The 26,464-nt window shown below is 46.3% G+C and overlaps 1 protein-coding gene across 1 annotated transcript; it reads left to right on the top strand.

The window, feature by feature from the left end:
* Positions 1-73: 73 nt before the first annotated feature.
* sucla2 (succinate-CoA ligase ADP-forming subunit beta) lies at positions 74-11,439 on the top strand. The gene is made up of 11 exons (XM_026296085.1): positions 74-205; positions 1,319-1,508; positions 2,923-3,022; positions 3,392-3,554; positions 4,408-4,536; positions 5,989-6,127; positions 7,686-7,847; positions 8,095-8,237; positions 8,385-8,505; positions 9,176-9,264; positions 9,731-11,439. The coding sequence occupies exons 1-11, from the start codon at positions 122-124 to the stop codon at positions 9,803-9,805; spliced, it is 1,395 nt and encodes a 464-aa protein (XP_026151870.1). The 5' UTR covers positions 74-121; the 3' UTR covers positions 9,806-11,439.
* Positions 11,440-26,464: the final 15,025 nt, after the last annotated feature.

Raw genomic sequence — 26,464 nt, 5'->3', positions numbered from 1 at the left:
TTCTGCGTTTCTTTCGAAATGATCTTACAATTTCCGACCGTCTCTGAAGGCAGCGTCGAGGGAACCAGACTTTGCGGACCAGTACGCATGCGCATTAATTACTACCGCTCTAGAGGGAGGCATGGCGACGTCCCTGATCTGCGGCCGTCTGACGGCCGGCCTGAGAAACCCGGGGGCCAGAACCGCGATCAGCTCCGCTTCCAAGGTGAGTGTGTGTCCACGGTGAAGCCAAGGTCCTCGGCTTTCGGAGCAGGTGTGTGTGACGGTGCTGCACCTTTTGTGACGACTGCCCGGATCCCAAAACCGCCAGGGTCAAATTTGACATTCATTGAGTTCCTGTTGTTTTGGCTAACATGCTAACTGAGCTAGCCTTAGCCTCCGGTTAGCCTCCGGTTAGTCTCCGGTATGGGGGGCTGCGTACCGGCTCGGAACACCGGGAGTAGTCGCTCGGTGACCTCCACCAGAGCTGGACCAGCTGGTAAGTTCTGTGGACCCAGCGGCCTCAGTGGGACAAGGACAGGCCGGTACCGGGAGAGAACTTCCAGCTGCTTTCACACAAACAAACCCTGCAGCTCCAGAAAAGTCCAGGTGTCAGGCCTTGGTAGAAACCAGTGTTTGTTTATTTGTGATGATGACACAGCCTCAATAGGACCAGACCCCAGACTGGATCAGATGAGTTGTTTCATTTTGCGTTTTTCTGTGAGTTGTACTTGTAGCTGAGTATTTTAAAGACCTAGAGGCTTCATCCGGGTTGACTAAAGTATTTAGGTCAAGTAAACAATTGGATATGTGAGTGTGAAGGAAACAGTTTAATCACCACCTGACAACAGCACCAAATGAAATTGAAAGAGCTGAAGTGACTGTGAGTCTGTGCTGTCCTGGAGTCTGACCAGCAAAAACCAGTGGCCCCAGCTGGACAAGGACAGGCCGGTCCAGTGTGTTGGACCCCCCGCGTGTTGCCGTATTGACGGCGGGGTACGGACTCTGTTGAGTAAACACAGGTATCAGCTGTGAGTTTCCCAGATTGTGGTTGCCTTCTGACTGATGTCCAGCTGATTCAGTGTGTTGAGAAATGTGGTTTCACTGTGGTTGTGTTGTCCCGCCTGCAGACACTTCTCCTTAGTGAGAAACTTACTCAAGATGCTTCTGTTTTTACTGCACGTGACTTTTTATTGTCCAGAATCTCTTGTCTGAGAAGAATCCAGCACCTGCCTCGATGATGCTTTAAAAATGAACCTTTTCTTCAAATGTTAGTGTCACTTTTTATTTTGTGAAATAAATTATAAAATATAAACGAACTGTTCAACTGTTTGTCCAGGTCCTCTGTGGTTCTCCGGGGCTTTTCGGGGGCCATGTGCAGCCGCCCCCCCACCTGGTCCAGCAGCAGAGGAGCCTTTCCCTACATGAATACATGAGCATCGGGCTGCTGAAAGAAGCCGGCATCTCGGTGCCTGCTGGCATGGTGGCCAGCTCCTCGGAGGAGGCCTACGCTGTGGCCAAGCAGATCGGTAAGCTGCACCCAGACCACAGGAAGTACACTCAGTCAGTTTTGTTAACTATAACTGCAAAAATGTCCAAAAGCCCCTCTGCTCTGTGAGGACTGGCTGCTCTCCTCTGTTTATATCATCGTAAGAACAATGTTCGATTCTTTGTATTTATGTAGTTTCCCACCTTTTTACTGTAATAACGGTCTGATCAGGGAATAGGACCAGACATTTGAAGCCAGGGTTCAGACTCCCTGAGCAGTCGGCCTCTGCAGACACAGTTCGGTTTTATTCATAGACCTGAACACAACTCCGAGTCTTTCCTGACATGTCATGACCTTTACGTGTGTGTAGGTTTTAAATAGCAGAGACTGTTGAGTATGTGGAGACACGTGTTGACACGATCTAAACATAGCATCCTCCTGCTCCACTTACATCGTTCCAACACAGTAAGAAGTTGTGTAATAGCATCCTCTGACAGGTGACGCCGTTCTCTAACCCTGACACCACACACCTGTACACTGTCCTCAGATCCTCCGCTCAGCCACAGAGCAGAAACTCAGCGGCTGAGTCAGGCTTCAGGTCTGCAGCAGATCTGCTTAGATGGACCGACACCACTGGTCCAAAGTTTGGGACTCCTCCGTGTTTCCAGCTGTTACTGACATGTGAACAGCTCAGGTCCAGGGCTGAGGCTGAACTGGTCCAAAGGAAAGTGGTAAAGTGTCAGAGGGAAAAGCAGAAAGTGAAAACCTGGAGCTTTGACCTGAAAATGAGCTGAGCAGTGGAGGGTCAGAGATATTGGTTATTGACTGAGATGGATTGTGACATTCTGACTTTTGCACCAGATTCTTCACAAACTGTTTGCTCCTAATAAAGAAGCTGCAGGTTCACAGCTGTGATCTGTACGAGCTGCAGACAGTGAGGTGCAGGGGCTGATCTGGGCTGGTTGGCTTCAGACAGAAAGTCGTGATTCTGGGCTGTGGGTGCAGCCACAGTGATGGCAGAAAAACTGGGCACATGTCGGACTGTGAACGAACGAGGTGATGTGGCTGAACGTCAGTCACAGCGCAGGTCCACACACCCAAAATCACTGAAGCAACGATAAAACTTACAGGGTTGAAACACAGACAGCAACGTCGAAAACAGCTGCAAGAAATGTGATCGAACCTGAACGCTCTCAGACGTCGACTGTCATCGTTTATCAGAGGTTTCTTCATAAAACTCAGCTGCTTCTAGTCAGTCTTCAAAATTAGAAACATACAAAACAGCTGGTGAGAACCAGAGGAGTTTGTCCTGAAGTCGAGACTTCGGTGATCAGTGAATGACCTCAGTTCATTTCTGACAGTCTGTCACTGAACTGAGTTTGGACCACTGTAGGTATTCCCTTCTGTCTGATCACAGTTTACATCACACTGTGTGTGTGTGTGTGGCGTGTCAGGCTCGAAGGACCTGGTGGTGAAAGCTCAGGTGCTGGCTGGTGGCAGAGGGAAAGGGACGTTCGAGGGTGGACTGAAGGGCGGCGTGAGGATCGTCTACTCGTAAGTCATCAAACTCAGATCTAATGTCACAAACATCCCTCAGTAATCAGTCACCCATCAATAACACTGAACATTAAAGTTGTAATCCTGTTGTACTGTAGGTGTTGTCTCCTGGACCCACGTGTCCATGTGACCAGGTTTCTAATCAGCGGTGAAGAGCAGCTGGATGAAAGCAGACATTTACATCCTCATATTTAAAATAAGCACAAACTGCACGTAGTTCAGTAATTACACTGTCCTTGTTTTGTTATTATTTAGGCAGCTGTCAGTGGAAGAGTAAGTTCTCTGTACTTAAGGAAAAGTACTGATACTGCACTGTCAAATACTGTGTACAATACTGTGAAAGTCCTGTTCTGAAATGTCCCCCAGGCCAGAGGAGGCTCGCGACATCTCCTCCCAGATGATTGGTCGAAAGCTGTACACCAAACAGACCGGGGAGGCGGGACGCATCTGCAACCAGGTGTTCATTTGCGAGCGCAGGTACCCACGCAGAGAGTACTACTTCGCCATCACCATGGAGAGGTCCTACCAGGTGAGGGGACACACACACGGTTGGTTCTTGTGATCTGGACTCAGCTGCTGTGTCTTGTTGACGTTGCTGAGTCACCATGTACAGATTTACGTCACTAGGTGGCAGCACAGCTCTAAGTATAATAGAGACTTTTACGTTTTAAATGCAGCTGACTTGTTGCTCTGAGACAGTGGTTCGATCCCCTCAGGATGTGGTGAAAGTGCTGAACATCAGCCGGGAACAGAAGAAATATTTAAATACAGTGGATGTGTAGCTCTGCATTTGGCAGGAAACAGCACTTAGAGTAGCAAATGGACTGAAGTACAGTATGTGAGTAGATGCACCAATGTACACCTGCAGTACTCTGTGTACACATGCAGTACTCTGATAAATATTGTAATTAGTTGCAGTAGTTTTGACTATGACATTTGAGGTTCATTAACAAAACGTGGTGTAGTTTTAGACGTTTTGTTTTAGTTTTCACCAGAGGCTGATTTTAGTGAAAGGTTTATATCTTACTAACAAACTGGGCTGGATGCAGAAGGTGCTTTTCCTGCTCAGATTTAAGGATTTGCTGTTTTTTCTTTGTTGGACAGTAAATGAAATGTTGGTTTTTACTCTGTAGGAGACACATGAAGACTCATCTTAGCTTTTATAAAAGTGAGACTAATAGTTTTCATAAATCTAATCCTTAAATATCGCCCTAAAAAGAGTTTATCTCAGGTTTATGTAAAACTTGAGTCGTGGTTGTGACTTATTTTCTCTCTTTAATTCTTAGTGTGTGAATGAAGGTTTTTCTTCAGGCTCAGATGAAACAGTTTATCAGCTTTTAATTGCAGCGCCGCTGTAACCCTCCCTCTCTTGCATCCCACAGGGTCCTGTGTTGATTGGCAGCTCGCAGGGGGGCGTGAACATCGAAGATGTTGCAGCAGAAAATCCAGACGCCATTGTGAAGGAGCCCATCGACATTGTGGAGGGCATTAAGATGGAGCAGGCCGTCAAGGTACGATCAATAGTAAATGGAAGGAGTCACAAAACAGACCAAATGTTCCAGCTGTGTGGTTTGGGCTGCAGCAGAAATCGAAAAAGAGGAGTGAGGGAAGCTGTGTGTGCTCTGTGTCTAAATCACAAGGGGCCGAGTTTCATTTCTCCCAGAGAAAACTCTTTCTGAAGCCCAAACAAGCCCATTCTCTTTCTCACAAATAAAGTTCCAGCCTAGAGAAAATCTTTCACTTCTCAGCAAACTTCATTCCTCCCACCTGTTTTTTCTTTTTTTTTTTTTTTTTTTTTTTTTTTAAGATCCTAAACAAAGATATAAGATATAACAGAGACAGGAGAGCAGCCTGCATTTTCTCTGGGAATAATCGTCCTATGTCATTTCTGTTCTGACAGTTTGGATGAACTCAGATGTAATTAGAAATATTCCCTCGGCTGCAGAAAGTGATAAATCCAGCTTGTGGTTTATCCAGGTCAGTTTGAGGGTCCAGTCTGATGGGCCAGTTTTAGAGTCTGTTTGTTGATCTGCCTCATGTACAACAGCAGCGACACAGATCAGGTGGACACTGCTCCACATGGATGAGCTAAGTTGTTACCTGAACCAGCTGATTCTTTTGAGTCCGTGTTGAGCTCAGGGCTGCAGTTGGCTGTGAATGTGGTCTCCTGCTCCTCCTCTTTGTCCTTCACTCTGCTCTGTGTGTGTGAGGACGGTTGTGTGACATCTCTCTGACAGGCACAAAGCTCTGGGCTCTGGATATTGAATATGTTGGTTGTCAGTGAGGGCAGGGGCTCGATATATCTGACAGGGAGAAGAGGTGCTGATTGCAGGGCTCTCTGAGTAGATGGAGGTCCATTGATGTGTCCTCACTCCTGTATTCATTTTTATCTGTGGAGACCATGTTTGTAGAACTGATGCTCCTAAATATCTGCAGCTTTTCTCTGCTGATGCATATCAGAGCTGCTGTTGTGTATGGATAGAGGTGACCAGTGATTTAGATCAGTGCACAATGTAAATGTTCAGTGGTAGAAACGTCCCTGTTTCTGCTCTAGAGGTACGAGCTCCATTGATCCCTGTTAATTTCTCAGGTTTTACTTGTAGTGTTGTTTTTTTCGCTGCATTTCTAAACACAGAAGTGACTCTGTCGAACTTTGACTGATTCTTTTCTCTGGGAGACAATAGCACAAGATGTGGGCCAGCTGTGTGCAGATGTGACTGGTCTCTTTGGTTCCTGGCGTTAATGAATAGTAGCTCTCAGCTTTTACAGCTGCAGGGAAAGTTGCTAAAAATCTCAGTGTAGAGAAAATATTCTGTAATATGAAAATATGAATTTTAATCTGCTTTAAAAGACTTTAAAGTGTAGATGATTATTTTATCATGTGTCTGTATGTTACAATAGGTGAGGTGTATTGGTGCTGCCTGTCAGTGTTTGAGATGTGACGTGTGATGATGTTGCTGCAGGTCGCTCAGAAAATGGGTTTCCCACCGGCGCTGGTCAACGAGGCGGCGGAGAACATGATCAAACTGTACAATCTGTTCATCAAGTATGACGCCTCCATGGTGGAGATCAACCCCATGGTAGAGGACTCCTCTGGCATCGGTACACACACACACACACACACACACACACACACACACACACACAGGCTGACATGTATCAGGAAAGTGTCTGCAGTCTCTACTTACGGCCTGTCTGACTGGATTTAAACCCACACATTCAACCCAGACATGATTTTGATTAAAATTTACCACCCAAAGCCCCGTCAGACGTGTTCCGCTTTATGTCGATGTGAAGGTGGTTACTTATGTCTGAATCCACACTCTGCTCTGTCTCGTGAAATGCTAATCTAAGTAAAATTGTCAGGTTTAAATAGAAGAGGTGCCGAACAGAAAGACGAGGGTTAGAATGAAGTCGACAGACGTCCCAGACTGATGCACAGATACGAGGTTCTGAGCTTCACTTCCTTAAAAGGAGGAAAATTGGAAACTTTGATCTGTTTCTGTAACAGCCCTGTCTCAACAGACTGTTCTTTCTGTAGATGGTCCAGAGATTCACATCCAGATTACAGATTGTAGAGGGAATGTAGATACCACTTTCACACACATTGCCAGGAGTGTAACTCTAAATCACTTTTTTCTTGATATTAAACATCCCAGTTCCTCCAAGAAAAAGGCTGAATGTGTTGACAAGCTCCTTTTGTCCTGACCCACACCACCTCCGCCAAGTTTGGAATTACTGGAGACACTTTCAGCGTAAAAGCTGCAGCAGAGAAACTTGTCTGAATAACAGAGGGCTTCAATTAAAGTGACACAGCTGTTTTTTTATTTCATGTCAACAAGAAACTGATCTTTAAATAATCACTAGAATACAGTGAACATGGTAACGATCAGAAACAAGAGCGTGTTGGCATTTAGCTCAAACCACAGCAGCCTCACAGAGCTGAGCGTGGCTGCTGACTTAATGTCTGATTATCTTTAGCGAGACACACTTAACTACAGCGACACGTCAGGGCTGATTCTCACCTTCAGCATCAAGTGTTGTTGTTCCCAGTATTTTTATTAAAGCTGAGTTTTCAGGCCAGAGAAATAGGTTTGAGTCTGATGCATAAATCACGTTTCTCAGCATGAATAATGGGAGAAGCGAAGGCAAGAAAAGTGTAGCAGGAGCTGGAAAATGTAATTTCTCAATGTTGGTGAACATCATTTTTTCAGCACTTAGGTTAAGGAGTTGTCACTGAGGGAAAGTTTGAGAGCAGAGATTTCATTTTTCAACTTGATTGATGTTTTCAGGTGAGCTTGTTGCAGATTGTTCTTATTACTTTGTACACAGCCTGGAAAACTATGAATTTCCCCCAGGGATCAGTAAAGGCTCGTCTTAACTTCCAACATCATAATTCATTTTTTGATTTGATATTATTTTGAATATAAAGTATGTTGAAGTTCTCAGACAAGAGTAATGGAACAACATACCAGATAAAGTAGCAAAACATGGAAATACTGTACGTGCAGGTACCTCAAAACTGTACACGCAGTACTTCATTGCAGTACATCTCAAACTGAGGATTTTGAGTCTGTAGTTAACAGAATGAATCTACAAGGTGCCAGGAAGTTGATCTTCTTCTTCTAATGCCACAGTGTCATGTGTCTGCTGTCAACAGTGATGTGCATGGACGCCAAGATCAACTTTGACTCCAACGCAGCGTACCGCCAGGAGAAGGTGTTTGAAATGCGGGACTGGACCCAGGAGGACCCCCGGGACCAGCAGGCTGCCAAGGCCGACCTCAACTATATCGGTCTGGATGGAACCATCGGCTGCCTGGGTCAGTACCTTTGAAAACAAAATTATCTAACAGGATTTTTCCAGGAGCCTGGGCCAGTCTGACACTCTCAGCAGAGGACATTCAGGATGAGCCTCGTGGTCCGGTTTCCAGTCCAACCATGTACAGCCATGTGGCAAAACTATGTTTCTGTGCTGGGAAATAGAAAACTCCAGACTTCCCCTTGTTGGTTATTGTTTCACATGCTGTATCAGGCTCGGTACTGACCATGGGGCATTGCTGTTTGTAGTAAACGGAGCAGGTCTGGCCATGGCCACCATGGACATCATCAAGCTCCACGGCGGCACGCCTGCCAACTTCCTGGATGTCGGAGGAGGAGCCACGGCTCATCAGGTGACCGAGGCCTTCAAGCTCATCACCTCTGACAGAAAGGTACGAACGTGTAAAGGCTTTCACCAACGGCAGTCAGCATGAAGGTCTGAAGCAGCCGGCCGTCCTGTTGCTAAGATTCAGCGTCATTTGGTGCTTTAGTCTCGTGTTATGTGGTTTCATGTTTGTCTGTGATGGCATGTCACTCAGGTTCAGGCGATCCTGGTCAACATCTTTGGAGGCATCATGAGGTGCGACATCATCGCACAGGGCATCATCATGGCTGTGAGGGACCTGGACCTGAAGATCCCCATCGTAGTGCGGTTACAAGGTACAGCACGCATCAACTAGCTATGCACCCACAATGCATTCTGCTCAGGTGTGTCTGCAGCAGCTGAGCCCGTTGAACCGATAATCTGCCTCACTGAGGTTAGACTTTACATGGAGATTCAGTTTTCTGGAATATTCCTGGACTTTTCCGAGGACTTGGAGACTTTCACAGCATAAAAGTGTTGGTGTGTGGATATTTCACATGAAGCCTCCTACTTCAGATCACTGGGATTATTACAGTCACATATACAGACAGAAAACTGGTTTTAAAGCTGATTTATTTACATCTTAGAGGACACTGAAATTTGCAGACACACAGAAACTCTGAGCCTGTGGAACCGAAACAGAGCTGATGTTTCTCAGGTTCTGTTACGGCGTCAACACAGTCAGACCTCAAACTGCTCCAGAGTTTACATAAGTTCATGTTCACAAGTGGAGACGTTGATCTGACTAACCCTCATCGGGAACCAGAGAGATCCGTCCTCAGCCCCCTGAATCAGCAGCATTAGACGTGAGGTTGACGCGTAGTCATGGTTAGCTGCAGTGACATGTGACGTAATGCCACTGTGACAGTAGCACAGCTGCACAGTTCGACAGCCAGCTGTGGTGTGTTTGCTGCAGGTGAATGTTGTCTTGCATCTTCAGCCTGTTTGACTTTTTTGTTTTTTTAGGGACGAGAGTGGATGATGCCAAAGCTCTGATCGCTGCCAGTCCGCTGAAAATCCTCGCATGTGACGACCTGGACGAAGCGGCCAAGATGGTACAGACACACACACACTAACGCATCTCTCTCTCTCTGTAACAAAGACACAAAGTGTATAAAGAAACACAAAAGACACAAACAGCATTGAAATAAAACAGAAGACAGAATGAACTCAAACAGAACAAGGTGAAACAATAAAAGATGATGATGATGATGAATCCTCCCAATTTAAAAAAAGGCAAATGGGAAAGTCTTAAACATTGATTTAAAGTAGTGGGCAGAGCCTTCACACGTCAACAATAGAACTTCATGTTCTTTGGGATTTATTGCACAGAAACAAACAAAAAGCAGCTGCAGCAGAAACACGAGAGGATCAAAATCTCTGCAGCAGCTGCTGTTTCCTGTCACAGCTCAGCAGAAATAACTGAGAAAACACTGAGGGAGAATAAATTACAAGCTGTTTTTAAAGTCTAACCCTTCAGAATCAGTGTCATGGTTTCATCAGACTCTTCTCTGTCCTCAGGTTGTGAAACTTTCTGAAATTGTCTCTCTGGCTAAAGAGGCCCAGGTGGACATCACCTTCCAGCTGCCCATCTAAGAAAACTCCACCATCAACTTCCTCACACCCTCCAAGCACTTCCTCTGTCTCCTCCCGGACCCCGCCCACCACTCCACCCTCTGACCTGACGGACTCGACCTCGGGCACGCGTAGTTTTCTGTCTGTGGCACGATGGCAGGCACGTTCAGCGGCCCCCTGTTATTCACACTGGGCTCTCCTGTCTCAGCCTCTGTCTCTCTCCACGTTTCCTGACTTATGTTGCACTTGAGTCGATACGCACAAACCTCCACCTTTCCACCCCCCTCCCCCCTCCACGTGGTGAACCAGTCTGCTCAGTCCAGTACATGTTTGGGAAAGAGCATTTTTCTGTTAGATTTCAGATTCAAGGGACTGAAGAAGCTGCTTTTACTCACTGTTATTTTCAGTCCAGAACCTGAAGTGGCTGCAGAAAGTTGGTGCTGCCATTACCTTCATAAACACACACACACACACGCACACACACACACGGGTTTATAGTGTGGTGCTTCATGCAAGACTGTGTGTTTCATGAAACGAGTCAGTGGTGGAATCGACCTGCAGTCAAACAGATATCACGTGACTGACACACATTGGTGAGACCTTCTGACTCCCACGGTGTATTAGCACCTAAAGCAGAGTCTGGGTTTCTCAGCACCAACGTGCTCGTCACACCTGCTGCTGTACCTGAGCTGCTCCTGTCCCCTGTCACGTGTCTGACATGTCCAGTGGCTCACGCAGGCTGTTTAAAGCGATGCAGCTAAATCCATCGCTGCCGACAGGGAAAGTCTGGGCTCGTTGGCTGAACCCTTCAGTTTTTCGCTAAAGCTTTTTTGGTTTAATTTGAAGCTGAGCAGAGTCTTGTTTCATAGGCAGGTTTCAAATTAGATTCAGAGTCGATTAAACCCTTAAAGTCCAGCTGTAGTTTTGTGGAGTGTGCCACCTGTGGACTGAGGGAGGCAGGATCTGTGTGGTCACATTGGACAGAGGGGATGTGTGAAATGTTCAGTCAGTTCCTGACACAGGAGCAGCTGAGCCGACTGAACGTTATCTCCCTCGCTCATCTGTCTCCCTCTGTGGTGTTTATTTCGTCGTCTTACCACCTTGTGTCATCCTGAGACGCAGACAGGTGTGTTGACCCCGTCCTGCTGTGGTGCAGTGGGCGGGCTGGGGGTGTGATAGATGTGCAGATAGATGTTGACGGGTTAATGAAGCTGGGCTCGCCATGTTGGAGGCTGCCAGGTTTAAATGAGCTGCTGCAGAACTTTTAGGTTTTTCTCTTTGTGGAAAGTTACAGGACGTGGAAGTTGGAGACACTGGGTGTGTGTGTGTGCGTGTGCGTGTGTGTGCGCGTGTGTGTGTGGCTGCTTCAGCGTTGAACAGGGATCTCTGCCGCGGCTGTCGGCCTGTCATCCTGCCACAGGTTCAGCTCGTTTGTTTTCTTGTCACGTCAGATTCGAGGCGGCTGCGTCCAAACATGACTGTAGTTGTTTCCTTTTCCCTCCTCCAACGCTCCAAACACAACAAGCTGACATTGTGAGTTGTACGTCATTTATTATATCTTGTAAATAATCAGACTGGTGTTCTCGCTCTGTAAAATATTTATGCTCCTTTCAGGGAGCACAATAAGCAAAAAATAAAAATACAGGGGACACAAATGTTTGTTTGTTCTTGCCTCCTGTGTTATTTCTGTCTCGACTCTCATCCGTCCAGGACTAAGCACCACCAGCTTTGTGACTGGGACACACCTGCATGTCACAGTGCTGTGAAGACGGACTCCTGAGGATGCACTGACCACTGACCTTAAACCTGCAGCCTCTTCTCACACTGTGATGTAAACCACACGTTACAGAGACTCTCTGGTTTTGGTTGAATGCAGTTGTGTCTGTACATGCTGCTGTTAAACTGTCCAATAAAAACACGAAGGTTAACTTTAAACACAGACACAAAACCAGTGAGCCCAAAGTTTATTTTGTGGAGAAACTTTGAGTGAAGACTGTGGAGATCAGACCAAAAGGCCTGAAGTCACTTCTCCAAACAGGCTTTGACTGGATAAACTTGGTTTTTTTGCTGAGCTGATTTTTGGCCATGACTCTGGCAGGCACACGGGATCTGGACAGAGCCAGACCAGAAGTCCAGTCTAACTGGAGCCTGTCAGTTAAGTCATGACAGACACAACAGTGGTGTCAGTTTTCTTATCTAACTCTCAGCCACATTGCAAATAAAATTTTCTAAACTGTTGAACTTCAGCTTTAATATTATCATGAAAGTGCATTAATATTAAAGCCCAGTTATCTGGACCACAGCATCCGGCTCAGACCCGGTTCAGACCTGGTTCAGACATGGCTCGGTGACTCTTCATTCACACTTGTTTCCTGGTGATTAGCCTGAATACTCAGCTCAGAGCTGCTGTGGGTGTTTATGGAAACAGACACATGATCCCATCTCTGCTCTGATACATAAAAATACTGAGGACTTACAATCTGTCCCATTAATAGTCTGCATTGGGTTTATGTCATTAACGTCTGTGTTGCCAGATTGTGGAAAATCCTCCTCGGGAACGTCACTTTTGTCTTTGATTTTTTTTTTTTTTTGCTTCATGAATGTGTCGTCTGAGTTCGACCCTGATCCTTTGGAGAAGAGCTGCAGGACATGTGACCCAACATCCAGGTAGAAGCTGAATATTAACATTGACACCTGCACTTTAACCTTTTACACACAGTCTGAGTTCCTGGTGTGTGTGTGTGTGTGTGTGTGTGTGTGTTAAATATTGCACATGTACAGTCCTGTCAGTGTGAATGTTAATGAGAACTTTAGCTTTTTTGTGATGTGATATTTGTACTTTAACTTATCCCGACCTGCTCTAAAGGTTCTGAGCTGACCCTGGTGCAGTGGATGTGAAGCACAGCAGGGACCTCTGTCCTTGGAGAGACCTGCAATGTTCAGTGACCTTGTCAAAATGACAGCAGCATGTTGCATTTTAAGAACAGGTCCAGTCTGGTCCCAGGACCAGGACCAGTGTGGTGCAAAACCCCACAAAGTCCATCTTCAGTTTCTGCTGGTTGGTGAAGCGTTTGGTGGATGGAGGTGGTGAATGCTTTGGCTGCATTTGTATCTTTGCTGAGATTTAGTCATGCAACACACACACACTTGGTCTCGAGGTCTTTGCTGCAGCCTTGTGTTGATTTCCTCTGCAGCCACATGAGCTGCAGAACTGATGACAATAATTTGGAGACTTTTCATTCCGTCGTGGTGCTGTGGCAGCTGAAGCTCATTTAGCAGGAAGGCAGGGGGTCCAGTTCACACTGAAGGGCCGTTCCTCATGAGAGAATTAAAATATGAGAATCCAGGTCACATTTTTCAGTGCGAGTGTGTGCTTGTGGGTGGCAGAGCTACATTACATAAACTAAATTACATCTGAGTCGGGATTTGTTTTAGCTGTGAAGGGAAAATATGCTGGTGACAAAAGTCTCCATTAATCACATGCAGCAGGTCTTCCTCTGTACAACTGAAGACCACGTCATCCACACGTCCTCATGGCTCTGGACACACAACAAAACCTAAATAGACAGAAGTTCTTGATGCTTAATTCAGAATCTACGGCCAAACGCTAGCATGCTAATATTTAGTATGTATAATGTCTTTAATGATGCAGCATGGTGGACCAGTGGTTAGCACCTCATAGTAAGAAGGTTCCTGGTTCGAAACCCATCAGGGGCCTTTCTGTGTGGAGTCTGCATGTTCTCCCTGTGCTTGTGTGGGTTTTCTCCAGGTACTCTGGTTTCCTCCCACAGTCCAAAAACATGTATGTCAGGTTGATTGGTGACTCTAAATTGCCCATAGGAGTGAGTGTGAGTGTGTGAGGTTGTTTGTCTCTATGTGGCCCTGTGATGGACTGGTGACCTGTCCAGGGTGGACCCCTGCCTTTCACCCAAAGAGAGCTGGGATAGGCTCCAACAGATCCCTGGGACCCTGGTTAGGACTAAGGGGGTCTAGATGATGGATGGACAGAAGCTGTGGATTATCTTCATCCAGACACCCAGTGTACGTTAACACCTGCTGCTGCATGTGTGTGTTAAATGTGTATTGTAGTGATGCAGTGTTACTACTTTTACTGAATCCAGGGCTGAAAGGCTTCTTCCACCTAGAAGTGTGGTGACCGCACCTGGTCCTGATCTGCTGCCGCTATCTGTGGAGCAGGGACGTGGGCTGGACAGCAGCATGTGACTGAAACTAAAGGCAGGTATTATAAACATCTGGCCTCATCTGTGTTGTCACTGAGTTATTAAAACACATTTACACACCAGGCTCAGAAACGAACCTGGCCATTAAACTGGATGAGCCCAGTTTGTGGTTGTATCTGGAATAAGGTGTGTTTCCTCACCCAGGTACACATCACTGCAGGTGTAAACAGGGTCTTAACAGTTTGAACAGATAACTTTCTTCCATGTGCTCTTCATCTTCTCTATTGCAGGCTCCCCCTCCTCCTCTTCCTGTGGCAGGGATGTGGGTCCTAGAGGGAGCGGCTGTTTGCTATCAGCTGGCTTTCGGTGCAGAATCACTGCACCAGTGCAGTGGAGTGTGAGTGGAGGGGCAAGGACAAAGTAAACTGGTTTCTGTTGGAAGTGACGGTGACGTTCCTCCTGGTTTCCAGTGAACCAGTGAAAACAACAGAACAGTAGAAATCCCACAGGGTGACGGTCCTGAGGTCAGTGAGGGTCAATCAACTCTCAGGTTTAATTGAAGAGATTGTTTTCATCAGTTATGGCTTAGTGAAGGATGTTTAATATGAGCAGCAGCAGGTTTCTGATAATATCACATCTTTCCTTCATCACTGAGGAGTCTGAACTCTGCAGCTCAGTATTTTATTAAGAGGATTTTTAGGAATTGAAGGATTTAGAAAAGGTATTGACGATATTGATAAAGGTGAAGTTATGCTCCAACATTCGGTGTGGTCTTGACTCTGAGGCTCCAAACCTTCATACCACACTGGTCTTGTTTGCCTGCTGAGCACAGAGCTTCATGTTTGGTCACAGAAAATCTAGAGTTTAAAGCGAAACGGCAAAACTCTTTGAAACTGGAGCTGAGCCCCTGATGTTCCCACAGACAGACCAGATGTACTCAGACCAGATGTGGGCCACCTGCAGGTCTGGTCCTAGATCCGATCACTATCCGATGTGTGAGTGTGCGAGAGCCGCCAGAACGGTCAGATCAGAATCCATGTGGTCGTTTTAACGTCTTCCTCCTCTGCACATGTCGCCTGTCGTCATCATTCGGTTTTTTTGAAACATCAACATGGAGGAGCCTGGTACATGTCCCTGACAGACAACACACACATGAACAGTAGATCTGATGGGAACAGCAGGACTCAGGCCTGGGGTGTGTGTGTGTGTGTGTGTGTGCGCGCGCGCGCGCGCGTGCGTGCGTGTGTGTGTGTGTATTGGTTACCTGGACTGTCACTACCAGACACACTCAGCTGCTTTAAAAGAAAGAAAAGGCACGTTTGAGGCTGCAGCTGACTGTGAGCAGATGGATTTCTGCTCTGTCACAAATGTCGATCTGTGCTGAGCTGCAGAGAAACCAGACGCAGCAGCGGATGTTTGCTGGATGATCACTTTGACAAACCATCTGTCTAACTTCACATCAGATTGTGTTATTAAATTAGAGTCAACAGTGTCTTTATTTGAATTGATCACCGACAATTAAAATAAAAGCATGACTGACTGACTGGAGCTTAAGATTCTGGTCTTTTACTCTCTTGTTGTTTTGTTCTGACAGGTTCTGTTACTTTGGACAAACATTTTGACACGTAGAACAATCAGCAAACTCAAACTACAAAGCGGATCTTGAAAATATTTTGCCCAGTATCAGTTTATGTCGACTGATAAATGGCGAGTGAAGACAAGCACCATCATGTCTGTTCATAAACCAGCGCTGATCTGATGATGATGATGAAAAGTCTGAACCACATTTTACAGGAACCCATCTATTGTGATAAATGGGGCCTGTGTGGAGACTTTATGGTCTTTAGGAGTCGTCCTCTGGGAACCAAATCTAGATGTTGGAATATTTTACTGAATAATTAAAGACTTGACCTGCTGCTGGTTCATCACATGGAGCAGAGATAGATGTTGGTGTCTGGACCAACAGATGGAGGAGAGTGATTGAAATGTGACAAAATCCCAGTGAAACTGGTGCCGGTTCCACCGGGACTGACCTCGACCTCATTCAAATCCTGCTCAGTGGCTTTAAAATTGCCAATGTGATGCTAGCAGGAGACAAAAGGATTGGACTATGGCTTTATAATTATAATTTAGTTTGTGTTTGCAGGATCATAATGTGGCCTCTAACATCAGCCTCCTGTTTATCTCCTCAGGTCGACCAGCCTGATGACTCGTGTCGTCTTTTCCTCTCCTCTGCTGTGAAGGAGAAGAAAGTGTCGGCCGCACCTTGTCTGTAGGAACGTAGATAAATGAGGCCGCCTGCTGATGGAGCTGTCACTCAAACACACACACACACACACACAGTCCTGTCGTCCTCCACACACTGACTTTCTCAGAAACATGACTGCTGCATTCAAGTCACGTTGGGCTTATTGTAAATGTGAACTGCTGAGAGTGTTTACCAGGACTCTCTGGTACCTACAACCCGTTTGTTGTTATTCCAGCTTCTCTACCCAGTGTTGGCAAAGTCCGCTCCGTCAATGAGCCCCCCCTGCCACCTGGCCATGGTCAGAAGAAGCCAGTAGTGGTTTCCAACAGCAGCCATGGAGGAGTCTCTGCAGCTCAAAGTGGGAACCAGTGGCTGCCAGAGCCAAGAGGCGGCGTTCTTTAGCACAGAGAGAGTGGGACAAAGAGAGACCAACAACCAGGGTTAACATGGCATCCTTCTGGATGTGTTAGCATCTAAAGCTAACCTGTTGGTCCTGGTAGCATTAGCCACCTAGCATGGTCCTGACTGGACCTTTGGATTGAACTGGAGCTTTGTGCTGCTGCTGAAACAAACCAGGGAGAAAATCTGTCAGCGACATCTGGAAGATTCTGTCTGAGAAATGATTCAGACTGAGAGGAGACACAGAGGGTTGGGTCTGACCAGTGAGCTCCACCGACTGTATGTTTTCACTGACACAGTCGAGGCTTCAGTGACCAGGACTATTTTCTGCTTAACTTAATGAAACTTTCCCAGCAGGCTCAGTGTTGAAGTGTTTCCTGTCCTCAGAAAGTCTGGAGTCGTCTCATAATCAGGACAATACTGTCCATCAGTCTTATCATTCTGTCCACAAACAGAAAACCTTCCTCTTGTGTTGATCTCCTGTGGACCCAACGTCCAGCCTCTCCTGGTTTCTGCTGTGGACATTTAGTCTTGTGTTCAAAAGCTTCTGCACGGACACGTTTACTCCCACAGGTGACTTTTAGGAGGAATAAACAAGGACTAATGTTTCCCAGGCATGACTCCACCTGTGGCTTCCAGGAATAGCCTTTCTGTCTCAGGGTCCATCACTGCAATGGTTCTGAACTTTGAGTTAATGGCTGCACACTGTGTCTCTGTCTCAGCTCCTCAGCGGGCCGACACAACACACATTCATTTTGGACCATTTTACATTCTGGCCTTGTGGTGTCGGGGAGGGGGGTGTAGTTAAAATTAGCTGAGCGGCACCTAGAGGCGATTCATTCCGAAGTTATTACACCCTGAGGCAGCTCGGTCCAGCTAGTGTGTGCAGGGGAGTGATGATGACACCTGGGATCTGTCTCAGGCATATTTGGAATAAAAATGTCACACACACCAGATTCATAATCTGCTTAAACAGCATGTGACGTGACAGCTGTGGGAGTGTGTGCGTGTGCAGCAAAGGTTGTGGGTGAGGATGGTGAAAACAGACCACACCTGGTGGCACCTGGTCTCCTACCTGTCGTGCCAGGTTCAGGCTCAGACACAGGGATGTAGTAAACATCGAGAGCTTCATGCAGGACGCAGAGAAGAGTTTATCGTTAGAATGAAACGTACTGTAGGAAAATCCAGCGTGAGAGCAGAAGAGAATCAGACTGTACTAACCTTCAGTCCTCTTTCTGCAAACCAGCTGCATGTTGTAGATTTGGTGAAACCAGCAGCTGAAGTGCAATAACCAACGAAGCTCCATGTGGTTTCTAGACCCTCTGATATTTTTGTCTGCAGGTGTTCAGGAGACTGTCTCCATGTGTCCTGTATGTCTTTGCATTTCCAGATGGATCAGTGATCGGTTGTTTTTGACGTCCAGTTTATTGGCGTGTATTTGAATGCACCATGTGGACTGGACTCTAGCTGAACCACAGCTGTTTTATTTCCAATTTCCTTTTCGTGTTATTTAGTCACACTGATCTGTGCCACACTGTGTAGACTCTGCTGTTGAATCAGGTTTCTGTTGATGTGAAATGATTCTTTTCTTTTGTTTCAATTTATTTTTCTTCAAACCTCTGATTGTTTTGTCTCAGCCTGATGCTGCGTCGTGTTTGTCAGACACAGTGGTGATGAACACGTTCACGACAGTAGCAGGACGGAGCAGCACCTGGGTCAGGTTTGTGCCGCGTTCATGCAACATTGACAGAAGGGAAGCAGCAATATGTTTTTAGTCCATGGCTTTAATCTGAATTATCTCAGTGCTGGATCACAATGGATGGTTGTGTATGAAAAAACATCCATGTAAAGGTTAAATGAGAGTCTCCATGTTTTCAAAACTTAAAGGTCACTAATGGTATTCATGTCCACCTGCCTCTCCCCTCACTTCCCCCCTGGAAGTTTTTTTTTTTTTAATCCCTTCCCAACAAAACTCACACTCCCAGAATCCCCTGGGGGGGCTTGCTAGGTGACATTAAGCTTACTTCCTGTGGTCCTCCTCCTGTGTGTTGACCTTTACCTGTTTTCCCTGTTGGATTCTCCCGTTTCTCCCCTCAGTAAAACATTGAAATCACATCAGCTCTGAAGTAATAAGGAGTATACAACTCCACAAATCTCATGTGATGAAGTCATGTGATGCCTGGTATGAATGTTGCAGCATGTTTAAATAAACAGGCAGTCGTTTTGAAGGCGAGCAGCTCGGTGGCCTGTGCTGCAGACTGTGATGAGCGTTTAAAGGCCGACCTCAGCATGTGCAGCCTGACCGACCTCTGAATGGAGCGTTCAGCTGAGCCGACAGCGTGAAACAGCATCAAACATGGTGGTCTAATGGTCCATCTGTTTTCTGTCTGTCTCATCCACAGTCGTCACTGAGCCTATGCTGGATCCTGAGGCCCGACAGATGCGGTTCACGTTTACATCCAAATCTCTTTTTGCTGTGAAAATCACCCTCAGCATGGAGAAATGGACTGTCGATACAGTTTTTTCAGCTCGCTTCACCGTCACCCCAATGACCTTCTTCTTCTTCTTCTCCTCACATTTCAGTTCAATCTGTGCATGGTGGCAGTTCAGGATACATGTCCCTGACAGACATGGATGTGAAGCATCGACACACAGACGTCAGATCTGATGGAAACATCAGGACCATCGGTGTCTGATGTGTCTCGCTCACAGTGCAGCCCTGTACGTTTCAGCTGCTTATTTCCTTATTTCCAAACTCCTGTTCCTGCAGAGTGACGCTGGTTAGGAGCCAGAGATGCTGATGCTGGAGAGGGGGATGATGCTGGTGTCACCATGACAACTTATCCTCCACTGATCTCCAGGTGACGTGTGTGACAGTCTGCATTCGGCCTTTAAAAAGCAAATCTCCTTTGCTGGGTCTGTGGAGAAATGTGTGGTTTTAGTGTAACGGGCATCATCATTGTGACATTTCACCACAGGGGATGTGTCACCACGTTCAGGTGTGTGAGTGTGTGTGTGTGTGTGTGTGTCCTGCAGGTGTGTGCTGCAGCCGTAACACACTGCAGGTTTTCCCACGACACCACAGGAAGAATGTGGATGCCTGTAAATATCTAAACATCTTCACAGTGAGGAGCTGACAGCAGGAACTCCCTGTGAGAGGCCACTGCACACGAGGACAAATCTAATTACTCTCTAGTTTCTTCTGTGTTAAAATAAGGTAAACATACCACAGTGTAGTAGTACTCTGGTACCAGCAAATTGTACCTGCATAAAAATACACCTGAAACAGCCAAGTACTCATCATGCGGACTAGACTGGATATTCAATCTTAATTTATTCTCAGGTGTGATGTTTGGTCTGTTTCTCTGATGTGTTTCTGAGCCACACCTGAGGTCTATGACAGAGGATCGTGAACTAAAACCAGGTCGGAGGCTGACAGGGATGAACTGTGAGCAGAGTGGGTTGTTGGGTTCAGTCTGTGTGGCCTGATCCTTTAAAGGAAAGTTGAGTTGACGCAGCAGCTCCATCATCCGGCTCAGCTGAGGGCGTCAGCATCTGCCTTTGTTGAGAAGTAACATGTGCTGGGAATGAAAAGTCAGACAACCAGTAAACAGTCACGTCCATTAGATGATCCGGTGACGTTCAGACGAAGCTAACCAGGCTTCAGGGCTCGTCCTCTGCTGTTAATCTGACAGCACTGAATCCTGCTCTGCCTGGGGTGTGTGTCTCTAACCACACATGGCCTGGCCTTTCTCAGCAGAAAACAGTTGTGTCATCATACACCTCATGACTTTTGCAACAGGGGATAATCCTAGACCAAGTCCGCAGGTGCAACATGATCAGGTGAAGGTCTGATCCTGAAGTGACATGCAGAACATCTTTGTGGATGAAAAAACTAGTCCTGGTTTGCGGAGAACTGACCAAACCTCAACAGACTGACTGATTCCTTTCTGCTCTCACACTGATTTTCTGGATTTTCCTACAGTACATTTCAATTCACAGAAGCTGAAGGTCTGAAGATTAATTCGGTGACATAATTGTTCCTGTGCTGAAATCTTACAAGCTCAACTTTGTCCCATTGCTGCTGTGACTTGGACAGGGAAGTGGCTCATAAAGCCAACAAATGAATTTCTCAGCACCCGGACAAAGTGAGCAGCGCTGGTCTCCTCTCAGTGATGTCCTGGTCCTGACATTTACTGCTCCAAGTGTGAGGACGTGATGTGTACAGACTGGAAGGGTTCTCCTGGTGTTTTTGACAGCGATTTATATCAACGTGAAATGGAGACTGGAGGAAGCGGTACAGGCGGCGTGGAGCTGGTTGCACCACAGAGCTGCTCTTCAATCTTCAGTTTTAATCATCTCAAGCGTCGTCGTCCCTCCACACTGATGCACCAAGAGTTTCTGTCACTGATAAACTGATGTCGTCTTTCCTTATTGTTCACTCAGGCTTTCGTGACATTTGGTCCTTGGAGCTCAGATGCATCTTAATGTCCTGAGTGAAGCTGTGTTTGGTGTCGGCCTACACAAAACTCCCCCTCCTTGTGTTTTGCATCAGGTAATTAAAGTGTATCGAATGTGTTTGGGGAGTGAAGCCAAAGCTGTGGGTTTAGTGTCTGTGCCACAACTGAAACTGTATAAATGCTGCTTTCTTATTTAAATCATTATATCATCCTGACAAATAACATATTATGATGTTGGTTTTCTCTTGTCCTTCCTTTAATGCAATAATCCTAAATGGTATTTTATGATATAGTGAATTTACTGTGTGCTCTGCAGTGTTGTCCGATTTTAACTTCTTTATCTTTTTAGCAGAGTTTACCGGTGGCAGTAAAGTCAGCCCTGAGTGGTGTCTGCAGGCTGTGTACATCCTCAGCAGGATTCACTATTAAGGTATGGCGCCCTGAAAGGTCAGGAAATACATAAAACGCTGCTGCTAGTTGAGCTCATTGCTCTGAGTGCACAGCAGCAGGTAAAGGTGACTCATGAACGTGAAATAATGTTTTTTCAGCTCAGATCTTCTCTCATGTGGACTCTGGAGTTTGGACAGGAAGAGGACGACATTCAGAGAGTATGTGTTTGTTTTTAATATACAGTTACAGGGAGACTTCCCAACCAGACTCCTGTGTGTCAGCTTTCCTCTGTATGACCTGTGCCCATAGCTCTTTGGGAAAAGCAGAAACTCCAGTGGGACTCCAGCCTGGACTCCATGAAGACTGAAACCTTCCTCAATGATCAGCAGAGTCTAGAAAAAAGACAATCTGATACTCGTCCATTACAGCTCGTCTCTCGACAAGAGGAAGTTGATGTTAAACAGAACTACAGTGGACAGGACATCGGGATGCGCTGGGCACAATGCATCCTGGGTGTTGTAGGACTTTTCACTCAGAGCTATAAGCATTTAAAGTGGGGACAGTTGACCACAGGATGCAGTCGGTAACCAGGAACTGGTCCAATGGTGTCGGCTTGTCACAGAGACTACACACCAGGTGGAGTGTGTGCGCTGCCTACTGTAACACACACACGTGAAATGTGAACAGGACCTGACTGTCATCATTAGTCCTGTGAGAGTACGTGTGAAATCTGAAGCATCATAAGAAGAAAAATGAGAGAATCAGCCCTAACATGAAATTACTGTGATACAGTGAGAGAATTATTGCATCAGTGAGTGACACTGCACACTGTGCAGCAGTCCTCATACTGGATGCTGAGCCTGTCTTGACCTTTGCTGAATATCATCCTGTCACTGTTGTGACTGTGAACTGGCTGCTAATACAGACAGACCAAAACTCTGCTCCTCTATCTTATGTTTAAAGATATCTCTGCCTCATGTAGACATGTAAATCAGGGTGGATAAATAAGAGTTACCGGGCACAGACCTTAAAAAGAGCTCTGTTACAGGTCTAAGGCTGAATGTCGCAGTCAGCGGCAGCCGAGCTGCTGACTGGTAGGAAATTTAAAAGGCACATAGAGACCAATTAATGAAGAAATGCCAACAAAAGGTCATCGTATTCATGTACAGCCACAAAGCATCAGTGCTGTGATTGGCTGTTTATGTTAAATGTGTCTGCTGAAGAGACGTCCGGTAAACACACCACATCAGGTGCATACAGGTGGAACTTTAAAACAGCCTAAGTAAGTCTGAAGCTTTGTCTGCCGAGAACAGGCTGACAAGAACCAAAAGGAGCATGGTTTCAGTTTTTGTGCTTTTTGTCAACATTGCTCTAAAAACATAAAATATTGTCCAGAACCCCTGACCTGTCAGTCATCTGCCTGTGTTTGGTTTTATCTGCGCGTCAGAGATGTTTCCTCACGTTTCACAACAGGCTGGTGTTGCTGTCATGTGGTCGGGGTCGACATGAGGTCACTGCGATGCTGATCTGGTAAACACGTCTGTCAAAGTGTGGACGGTGAGAGTCGAGTCGTCATCGGAGCAGAACATCCACTCCCACCTCACAGTTCAGGGTTAGGGTGCGGCACAAACGCTCGATGTGTCAGGAGGAATCTATGAACGACACATGGGGGCAGGTGTCATGGCTCCTCTACCTGCTGTGACACGGAGAATCACGATGGATCAGTCTCATGCTCAGTAAAGATGAAAGTGGTTTGTCATGATGGGATTTCCATGGACCCCCAAGGCTCTGTGGACACCGCACCAGTAAGATATTGAGTCTTAGGCTATGGTTCATCTATGTTTATTTTTATTCTGGTCTGGCTCTGGCCCTCAGTTGCCTTTGCCTTTTCATTGAGTATCTGGTTTGCTGGTGCCTTTGAAGGAATCGTGGTCCCCTTTGGCTTCTGACGCATCAAGTTGGGCCGTTGGTAAGAGAGAGCGCTCTGATTGGCTGTTCAGCTGATTTCAGTCCTTATGTTTCTCCCCCACCTCTTCCTTTCTTCTTCCACAACCAAAGACCAAGGACTGAAAGACAAGACGTATTCTGGGTTAGAGGCAGCTAGAAACCCTCTGAGTTGTGAAAGTGGTCAGCAAACATTGCTTTGGTTACTCTTCGTATATCCACAGTATTGGTCTTACACCTTCCCTAGCTGCTGCCCAGTCAGACCATTGACCGACTTGACCGACTGCGCCAGCCTGCCCAGTACTCCAGCCATTGGCTGCCTGCCCAGCTCTTCTGACATCTGTCTGTTTGGCACCTCGGCCATCCACCTGTTGGCTTTTCACTCAAGTGTCTCCTGAGTTCCTGTTGCCATCTGCCTCTTTCACATTCAGGCACCTGCTCCAGTCTCCTGGCAGCTCCACCTGTCTGCCCTCCTGGTCTTCCTCTTTAACTCAGGTGTGGGAGCCGTCCACCAGTTTAGCCAGTCTCCAGTCTATCCACCTGCCAGTGTCTGAGTTGCAGTTATAAGTAAATTGTTTCCAGTTTGTATCTGAGGGTAAAACAGTCATTTTGGCAACACAGTGTTCGACCAGTGTCGGTGCAGATGTGATGCTGTTAATGAAGGTTAATTGACAGTGTAATAATGTTCTCTGCACAGACTGACCACAGACAGATTCCTGCTATCGGCTTAACAAGGTAAGGACAGCCCTGCTCCACAGTAATCTGCCTCTCATCATGTCACTGCTTGTCAGAAACAGGCCCCCAGGTCATTTACACAACAACACATCAGCAGAGTTTCGCTTCGTGTTCATTTATCTTTCAGAGCGCGGCACTGCTTCACTATGACTGAGGGGAGCCTGGATGCCAGAGGGTCTGAAGGGTCTGACCGTTTTACTGTCGAGACACCAGAGCTGTGGCATTGTGGAAAATGGAGCATGGCAGCACTGTACCATTAACCAGGAAGTTGGCACAGTTTTCTTAGTCTTAGTTTGGAAGTGAACTGACGTGAACTGAACAGCAAGAGCCAGTACCTACTTTTATTTTTCTTAAGACGTGTTATACAAACCTTATTCATTCCAGAAGTTTAACAGCTGGACAGAAGTCTGTTCTCAGTCTGTGTCGCCTGCAGACTTCTTGTGTCCGTCTCATCCTGGACTTGATATAAATCCTGCAGGTGATGAACTGAGATTTGAGGTGAACACAGAGAAGCTTGCACTTGTTAGAGTCAGACGTGAAGGAAAGAGAACTAGTTTCCATTTCAGCAGATGGAGACTTTGACAACATGTCATTTTATTGTCCTCAAAAGGGAAATGTGTCAGTTCAGACTTCCACTATGGAAAATACAGGTCAGGTCTGCAGTTGCAGGGCGACTCCCACACTGACAGACACATGGTGTTTGTGTCCTTTTCTGTTTATTAGTTTGTTCCCATATATGTTTATCTGCTAATTTTATGTTCCTTTGTTTTGGTTTAAGCAGTTTCACGTCTTATTCTGGTTCTGTTCTTGGTCTTTTTGCATCCAGCCAGGGTTTTTAGTCCCTTTGTGCTCGTTTAGCATCTGATTTTGTCCCCAGGGTCACAAACCATCCCTGACTTTTCACCTGATTCCTTGCTCCCCCTCTGTCCCCACAGTAACAGCCGTGTGTCTGATGAAGACACATGAAGCCTGACTGAAGCTGACAGATTGAAAACGCCATGTTTAGATGATGTGTTGCACCTGCAGACACACGGGTTCAGATCAAAGTCCTGTTTGATGCAGGACGGTGTGACAGGTCATGTCAAAACACAGAGGACGTCATTCTGTGCATGACAGAAAAACCCTAATTGGCCTGTATTACAGAGCTGCTGCACCCAGCACATTATGTAACATCTTCAAATCCTGTGAGAACTCAGTTCATCTCATTACTGCAGAGCAGCTGCAGTTTCTCTCCATGGTTCCTCTGCCTGCACAAGAATCTGCATATTTCACCAACAGCATCCACAGAGACTGTTCAGTGGTTTGATCCATGTAGAAACTAGAACTGGTCATAAATCTCTTGGCAATGGTGCAACAAACACCGGACTGCGATAAGGACGCTGTGTTTTATCTCCTGATGTCCTCTGCAGCCCCTATTAGCTTTGATTTTATCTTCACTTTAAAACGTCCCACAAGTTGGACTTATTCTCTTCTGCTGTAACCTTTTCTGCATCTTTGTCTTCTGCTGCCAAAACACCACACTTTCCCCATAAGCATCATATCTGATCTGTCTGTTCTCGATCTGTGATTTTATATAGATGAAAAGAATCCTGAGTTATATCACACTGTTTATTATACAGCTGTCGTACTTTCTGTAGTGCTGCACATCTGGCCAGGAGCTTCAGGTTCAAACGTTTGCTGTAGCTGTTTGCCAAGAATCTGGTGGACATGGACTTAATGAAAAAGGCTGTAAGCGTTTCTGCTGTGACGCCTGTGATGCTACAGATTTGATGCATGGACTTTTCCAAAGAGGATGAAGCTGTTTCTTCACATATTTGTGGAGTCTGAGCCTCAGGGATCTGGGTGTTTGTCCTGGCCATTGTTGACATCTGAGAGTCGCTGTGTGTGAAGACAGTCCTGCTGCATAGTTTTCAGACACAAACACACATTGCATTGGTTCCTGTTCCGTTAGGGTTGCACTTCATGCTGATTAACAAATATTACGTTTCAAATGTTATCCTGTGGGGTCAGAGATGAGTTCTTGTCTGCTCCTGTCACCTGACATGTTCCCCGCCTCCTGCTCACCTGTTTCCTATTCCCTCATTAGTGCCACTGTTGCCCCTTGCCCCTTTGTTCTATGTCACCTTCCACCCTCGTTACCTGTTTGCCTGTTTTTTAAACCCACTGCCTACCCAGGTTTTTGTCTACAGCCTAGTTTGGACCAGCACCCCAACTGCTGGCTTCACCTGTGCTGTTATAAAGGTGAACTCTGAACCTGAGCTGTACGTCTGAGTCCTGCTGTGTCTGAAATCCTGAAATCCTATGTGTGTGTGTGTGTGTGTGT

The sequence above is a fragment of the Mastacembelus armatus genome, chromosome 21, assembly GCF_900324485.2.
Source record: "Mastacembelus armatus chromosome 21, fMasArm1.2, whole genome shotgun sequence".
Lineage (NCBI taxonomy): Eukaryota > Metazoa > Chordata > Actinopteri > Synbranchiformes > Mastacembelidae > Mastacembelus > Mastacembelus armatus.
Note: the sequence above shows the minus strand (reverse complement) of the source record. Positions and strands in the feature narration are given on the sequence as shown.

Excerpts from the sequence above, each read along its gene's own strand:
- sucla2 (XM_026296085.1), top strand. The coding sequence starts at position 122 with ATGGCGACGTCCCTGATCTGCGGCCGTCTGACGGCCGGCCTGAGAAAC. Across the intron at positions 3,555-4,407 it reads CCATGGAGAGGTCCTACCAG|GGTCCTGTGTTGATTGGCAG; the intron begins GTGAGGGGACAC and ends TGCATCCCACAG. Across the intron at positions 4,537-5,988 it reads AGATGGAGCAGGCCGTCAAG|GTCGCTCAGAAAATGGGTTT; the intron begins GTACGATCAATA and ends ATGTTGCTGCAG.